The 7589-nt window shown below is 43.4% G+C and overlaps 1 protein-coding gene across 1 annotated transcript in view; it reads left to right on the top strand.

Moving 5' to 3' along the window:
• Positions 1–7535, top strand: part of pkd1a (polycystic kidney disease 1a) — a 65253-nt gene extending 57718 nt beyond the window's left edge. The window contains 8 exon segments of the mRNA XM_063884270.1: positions 470–589; positions 1290–1461; positions 1884–2174; positions 2711–2845; positions 4052–4378; positions 4467–4620; positions 4623–4660; positions 4662–7535. Coding sequence (XP_063740340.1) covers positions 470–589; positions 1290–1461; positions 1884–2174; positions 2711–2845; positions 4052–4378; positions 4467–4620; positions 4623–4660; positions 4662–5501 — 2077 coding nt within the window. The 3' untranslated portion in view covers positions 5502–7535.
• The last annotated feature ends 54 nt before the right edge of the window (positions 7536–7589 follow it).

Consider the following 7589-nt stretch of genomic DNA (forward strand, 5'->3'; position numbering starts at 1 on the left):
AAAAATTAAAAAATATGTTAATGTGGGAAAAAACTGTATTTATAGTATTTTAAAGTATTAAAGGAAGTCACTCCTTGTTATTACAGACCATCCCAAAACCTTTTTTATATTAAATGGGAGTGATTATCGTGACTGAAATTGTTAAAAGATTAAAAGTAACTATTTTTATGGCAGCCTTTTAATCAACATTCTTCAAGTGTTTTACCCTCATACGCCTATAACGGACAGTCCAGGATTGGAGGACATGTTTTACTGTCCCCCTTATGAAATTTCAAATAATCCATGCCCAAAATGCTAAAACATGCACCTGTGCTGTTAAATGTACTTGTCCTTAAACAAAATGTTAATGAGGTTATAGAAAAAGTGGTTTCCAAATATTATTTTAAATATTATATACTGTATATTAATCAACCCCTAAAATGGCATTTTCTCTATTGTCCTCTGTGTGTCCTTCCACTTGTATTTCTAGTGCATGGCATTTGGGTCAGATGTATGACAGTGGAGACGAGGTCCACCAGCTGAAAAGAAGCCTGCAGGAGGCTTCATCCTCCTTACAGCAGCTGCAGCAGCTTCAGTGGTTCGACTACAGGTATGCTGAGGGAAAAGATTAAAAAATAAACACGAACTAAGATAAGGTTTCACTAACTGAAAAAAGAAAAGCAAAGAGCGGAGAATAATAAAACCCTAGAGCACTGCCAGATCATAAATACATAGTCCAAGGCAATATAATCAATATACAATGATTGAGGTTTATCTTAAACATTTAATAATTCAAAAAACATGGCTCTGATCTCACTGGTTCAATAGACTCCAGAGGCTACATGTCAGGGACTAGAAATCAGGCTTGTGCTCATCATTTCACAATGATCGAAAGAAATCAGAACCATGCGTACACGCAAAGTTTGATTGTCCCTGAAGTGCAATGTGTCTTACAGCCTGCAGTCATTAAAAAGTTCCCCATGCAAACATCAAACATTAAAATAAAATAGAAAAGAATGTGCTGAGAATGTGGGCCGGCTTTCAACAAGTGATAACCAGTGATGAGATCAACCAAAAAGAAAAGCCTGTTGATACCACATTTAGTGTGAGGTTGGAAATATTCACAGCGGGGATCTGTTTCCATCAAAACAGTTTTTATTCTCATGTGAAACAAAACTTCATGTGATGAAAACACTCACTTAAAGAAAAAAAAAGTATTGGTTTCAAAACAGGAAGTGTCTCTGAACTATTTTAACCTATAATCTTAGTTCTTTAAGTGTGTGTTTGATTGTTTGTGTGTGTGTTCGTAGGACCCGTGCTGTGTTTGTGGAGTTCTCGCTCTACAACATCAACACAAACCTCCTGGCTGTCTTCTCCTTCCTGTTCGAGTTTCCAGTGTCTGAGCGTGCCCAGTCAAGCCTTGACCTCCTTGTCATCAGTCTGTGGCCAATCACAGGCCTTGACCTACAGCTCCTTCTCATGGTAACCCCTGGCAACAGATGTCAAATGATAACAACAAACACCAAACTGACACCTTCACAATCAGAATGCCTTTATTAATCCTGCAGCGGGGAGCTGTAGCGTGGAAAGCGGAAAAAGTGGCATAGTATCTGAAAAAGGCATGCAATAATAAAGAGTAAGCTAAGTTATTAAATATGGAGAAGCAAAACACACATTAGTTATAGAATACAAAAAAATAAAGGCCAATACGTGCATAGCCATGGCTAAAAATGAGTAGCAGCAATTAAAAATCAAACTAAGAGACATATTACAGTGTTGAGACATTTATAAAAATGTTGCTTTTCACATAAAAGTGATAATTGCTCATATTGAGTACAATTCCTGTACATTACTTCCCCCTTTGTCACATAGGTATAAATCATCTTCATTTTCCTGTTTTTCAGATTGTGCTTCTCGCCCTGGTGTTGTATTTCCTGGTGCGGGGGGTCTTGGGCTTCCTCAGAGAAGGCTATGTTTACTTGCTGTCAACCTGGAGACTCTTGGGCGTCTGCAAACTGGCTCTGGCAGCGTCTGTGTGCGGGCTGCACCTGAGCCGCTGCACCATGGCCACGCAGCAGTGGGCGTCGTACCTGAAGCACCCCCGGGACGCCTTCACAGACTTCTACCCGCTGGCCCGAAAGAGCCAGACGTACACCATCATGTCCGCCCTGCTGCTGTTCATACTGGTGCTCAAGGTAAGAGAGAAAGGCACTGGAAAGGAAATGCATTACCATTACTTTTTTTTTAAAGCTGTTCAAATATATACTACACTGTAATAACATGCTTGACTTTTTTAAATAAAATACTATGCTATGCCTTTTTCATGAAATTCTATACGATGACTTTTAATTATATACTACACTGTAATCTTTCTACAGAAGCGTAACTTTCTTGGGGGGGCACTCCATACTATAAATATTTTTCAAGAAATGTATGGCATTGACATTTCATGACTTTATGACATTGTTCATGATCTATTTCATGATCTTTTTTATTACAAACAATGATTCTATAAATATTTTATGGCTTACTATACTGTGAGGTTTTTATTATGGAGTATTATAATATGACTCTTTGAAAACATACAATACTATAACTTTTTTCTTTCATGTCTAACTATAATATCACTATTATATGAGATGATTTAACATTGTGTTTTTATTGACAATTTTTAACATACTACACTACTCCCATTTTTCTCCCTCCCTCTCTCCCCTGTTCAATCTACCAGGCATCCCACCAGTTGCGGTTCCTCAGGGAGTGGGCCGTGTTTGGCAGAGCTCTGCGGCGCTCAGTCTGGGAGCTGCTGGGCGTAGCGCTGGCGTTACTGCTGTTGGTGCTGGCTTACTCACACACAGGACACCTGGTCAGACTTTATTCTCTTCCCTCTGTTTATCACTCCCGCTTTTCCGCCCCTACACACAGCCAAAACATCTTACACAGTTTTACATAATACACAACGTACAAGAAAATAACCGCCCACTTGTTTGTTTACCTTCTCATGCATGGTCAGGTTTACTCTGTTCAGATAATGACTGCCCACGCCTTCTTTACATGGGCAGTCAAAAGTGTTTCCAATAAACCTTCACTTTAGCACAGAGAGCACGACACAGTGTGATATTGTGTAGTGTTTGAGCAACTATTATGGCTGCTACACGCTTTCTACTGTGCTGCTGAATAACAAAACTCTGTAGCCCGCAAAAACAAACTTTTATATTGGCTAATACTGAATGTTTGAAGACGTTTCTTTGACGTTTTGGACAAAATATCTTCCAGATCTAATTTAATATAAATCTGATGTAATTCAAATAAACAAATGACATCCGCTTCAGCTTTACTTTGTGGGGATCCTAATTATCGAATGTTAGCATGCTTACACGCTAAGCTAATATAGTTAACAATTTAACTGCTAAACATCAGCATGTCATGCCATGTTAGCATGCTAACACATTAGCATTCATCTCGAAACACTTCTCAGAGCTACTAGCAATGTTGCAGGTTCTTTCTTAGTTTTTAGTCATTAGTACACTACATGTGGGCGACTTTTCTATCTCTCTGTATATACACAAATATCATAATTTGTTGTCAATTATTATATATGACTTGTTATTGTTCAAGTGTATCTTTTTGTTGAATATGATGGTCTCATTTGAGCTACTCATCATCGTTGTGGCTGTAAAATATTTAATGTCCCTCCCGTTTGTCCCTATTCCATGTTGGTGCTACGCTTTACTATAGTCGTACTAGTTTTCATGCCGTGCTCACATTGGACCTGATTGCAAAGTTAAGTCGGTCCACGCATTTGTGTCATCATTCCAGAACACCACAATGTTTTGTGTACACGCTTGTCTTGAGTATGGCTCGCCTCCAGTGGGTCTGAAATGGCTCACATAACTCTGGTGTTTTTCGCTCTCTCCAGCAGCTACCATACCAGCTACCACAATTGTTTATTCACAAGTTCTTGATCATTGGAGTGAAGCAATTTTTGATTAGCTTCTGCTGTGATTGGCTTTTAAGTACAGTGAGAAACCAGCTGCTTCAACATTTCTCTCCTGTTTCTCCGTTCCTCCAGCTCCTCCACTCTGTGTATGACGGCTACGGCAGTGTGAGCTCCGCCTGCCTGTCTTTGCTGGGCACCGGCGGACGCGGTCTGCTTTCATGGCGTCCCAGCTGGGCGACTACAGGACCCTCTAGCAGCATCTCTGCACTGGTGTTCCACGCCAGCTTCGCCGTGCTCCGGCTGGTGTTGCTGTGGTTGGTCACCGCCGTGTTACTGAGGAACTACCGGCGTGCACGAGCCGAGCTGTACCGCCCCGCTGTGGATCTCCAAGACTACGAGATGGTCGAGCTGTTTCTCAGAAGGCTCAAAATGTGGATGGGCCTCAGCAGGGCCAAGGAGGTACATGCTATCTCTGTAGTGCTGCACAGAAAAACATACATTAAGCTTCACACGAGTCCCCTAATCCTCCATCTCCTCTGTTTCTTAGTTTCGTCACAAGGTGCGTTTCGAGGGCATGGAGCTGCCCCCCTCCCGTGCGTCCTCCACCAGCGACTGTAAGTCTCTCTGCCTCCCACCGCTGGACGGTCCAGACTCGCCTCCCACACCGGACAGTATTGATGCGGGCTCGGAGGCCTCGTGGCGCCCAGCTCCTCCAGCCCCTGCAGCCTGACGGAGGCACCAGGGGATCGGCCTGGGACTCGGGCTGGGCCTGGGTCTGGGGCTTGGACCAGGGGTTGAGATGGGAAACACCAGCTGGCGCGAGAGAGCCGAGAGAGCCGAGACCGAAGCGTCTCTGCGGAGGCTCCTCCCCACCCTTGACACTCTGCTGCAACAGCTGGACCGCGTCACCATGGCAACAGAGGATCTGTACCACATCGAGTGTAGACTGGAGCTAACCCAGAGGGAGAGGAGGCAGAGAGGGAGAGAGAGGGGAGGTCAGGGAGGGAAGAGCGAGGCGGGGCAGAGAGGAAAGGGCGAGGACTCTGCTGGGTGGAGAAAGAGCGGCAAGGAAAAACACAAAGGGAGCAAAAAGGGGAAAAAGAAGGATAAAAGTGAACTTCTGAAGGACAGTGGAAACACCGCCACCAAAAAGACTCCAGTAGCTGCGCCTGCTCCCTTTCTAAAGCCCAGACCTTCCTCTGCCGCTGCACACACACCCGCTCCTCCAGCATCAGCCAAAGCTTCCGTCAGTGCTCCTCCACCTACACCAGTCGCAGATAAACCTGCCTCTGACACCTCCCCTCCACCTGTTTCTTCAGGAATCACTCCCCCTTCTCATATCCCGCAGCCCAAAACCCCCTCTGCACCTCCATGTACCCCTGCACCAACCCCTTCGATGCCATCCACCCCTGCTCCTACGCCCAGTAGATTGGACTGGGAGCCACCTTCCTCCAGCCTGTTTAACCACCCGGCTCACACGACCACCATTCCAACACGCAAGCGGAAACGTAAACCCCCACCCCTCAAAAACAAGGTGCACCCCAACCTAGACAGGCAGGGCCCTGGACACACCAAAACATGAGGACTATAGAAAGGAAAGTGGAAAGATGTTGGGTTAAGGACGAGAGGAGGACGGGGGCAGCAGGTACTGTCCCCGAAGTGCCCCTCTCTAAACCCAGCAAGAGAGAACTGAGTGTATTAGGAAGTAAAAGTGCAGAAAGAAACAAGAAGAAACACAGAGACAGCAGTTTTGGGGGGATGAAAGATGAACAGAAAGCAGTAAAAAGGCTTTGCAGGTTTATAAGAAGCAATCCGTCCAAATCCCACTCTCAGAAGCAAGGTGCCGGGAACCAGATGCTACCTGAGCTGGTTTAGTCAGTCAAACAAAACATTGACACCAAGAAATGCTCTTATTCCTTATTTCCCTGGACTAAAAATGATCCTATGTGACCCTGGAGGTCACGTGGGGTCACTGACAGGAGTGCATGAGCGTGCTCACCCAAGCATTACAACAACGCCTTCCGACCTTTTGTCTCACGTTGATTTCTCAGCTATGTCGTCCGTCTACGTATTTTTTTATATTGTATATTTCGGTCACCATGGGTACTTGTGGCCTGTTTGAAAATGTTTCATGGACCCTTAATTTGCATGCAGGCACACACAGATATACGCACATGCAGGTGTACACGTGCATGGGAATAACACTGTAGGCATCCACCTTAGCCCCGCTGAGGTACAGGAAAAGAAACATATACACACAAACGCACGCACACAAAGGTGTTCCCAGCAGCCAGTTCTTCAGGGTGCAGGTATAACCGTCCGAAGTATGAAGAAATGAAAATAAAACAAAGATGAAGGGAAACCACAAGTATCGACTTGAAGGAAGTGTAGCACAGAGTAAGGAGCGTTAGAATAAACAAAAGGAACATTTAGTTCTCCCATCATAAAGCTATACTGACTCCCAGTCTGATTATCTTTTGTGTTCAATATGGTTGTGATAAAGCACTTTTTTTTTTATTGTGGTCTTAAATAATAAGCTTGGTGTCTGAACCAATAGAGAAAGCTTCCCTCATACTGTATCTAAACTATAAACGTTGCCAAAGCTTATGTATGCATTCCGAGTTTTACCATGCCAAGTAACCTTTCGTTTTGTACCTAGCACTTTATTTCCTAACAGAGCTGATATCCAATGCCATATTTAACTCTCATGTTGTCATTAACACATTATAATAACATCCTAGTAAGTATTATCAAGATGTTAAAGCCACAGCTAGACTTTTTATGTGTGTGTACTTTTGTGTGCTCTGTTTTTATTGTGTTTTATGAACATGTATGCGTACTTCCTGTGTCCAGGGGGCAGATCTCAGGGAATCCACCCTTTTGCCCCTTGACCTGGACAGACAACAGGAAAACCAAAACTGGGTGTAACATAGGTGACTTTATCTTCCTTCTCCCAGCCTAAAATTGGTAGCTATGTGTGAACGCCCTTATTTTCATGGGTTTTTTAAGAATTTGAGAAATGGAACCGTCCCCAGCTTTATTAATCCCTAAATAATTTACTTTTTAAACATTATCTCGACTTTTTCCTGCCCAAGAAGTCTCACACAGTTCAGACTTGTGAAAAAAGACCCGTCTTCCTCCCTGCGTGTACATTTCTGTATATATTGGTGCTTCGTGGTGTATATATTTTTGCTTTTCATTATCAGTATTGTTAATGTGCTGCAGTGGCATATGCATTAGGTCAAGCACTGGTGTTGCAAACCCCAAAGTTTTACATTTCTCCAACCTAACAGAAAGCACTACAGCCAAAGCTAAAAAATGTCTGTAATATGAATATGTGTTCACAGTATTCTAACTATAAACACCAGGAAGCGCAGCAGCTCCTCGCCTCCACTGGCTTTCTTATTCCTGCTCTGTGTGTAACAAGTAAGTGCCAAAGCCCGCCTTCATGTCTTGTGTGTCTTTGTGTGGTACGATGCATTTTGTCTTAAAACGGTGTCACAAATCAGTTTGAAAACATTTGTCTATTCTTTGTATCTCATGTCTGTATTTTGCAGTTGTAGCACTTCTCCTGCTTTTGCACTTGACAAAGTCGAATAAAGAGTTTGACAGCTAACGCGTTGATGATACACAAGTTTTTTGTGACAAATGTTAAAATAAGTTAAAGCCG

Source organism: Eleginops maclovinus, chromosome 5, assembly GCF_036324505.1.
Source record: "Eleginops maclovinus isolate JMC-PN-2008 ecotype Puerto Natales chromosome 5, JC_Emac_rtc_rv5, whole genome shotgun sequence".
Classification (NCBI taxonomy): domain Eukaryota; kingdom Metazoa; phylum Chordata; class Actinopteri; order Perciformes; family Eleginopidae; genus Eleginops; species Eleginops maclovinus.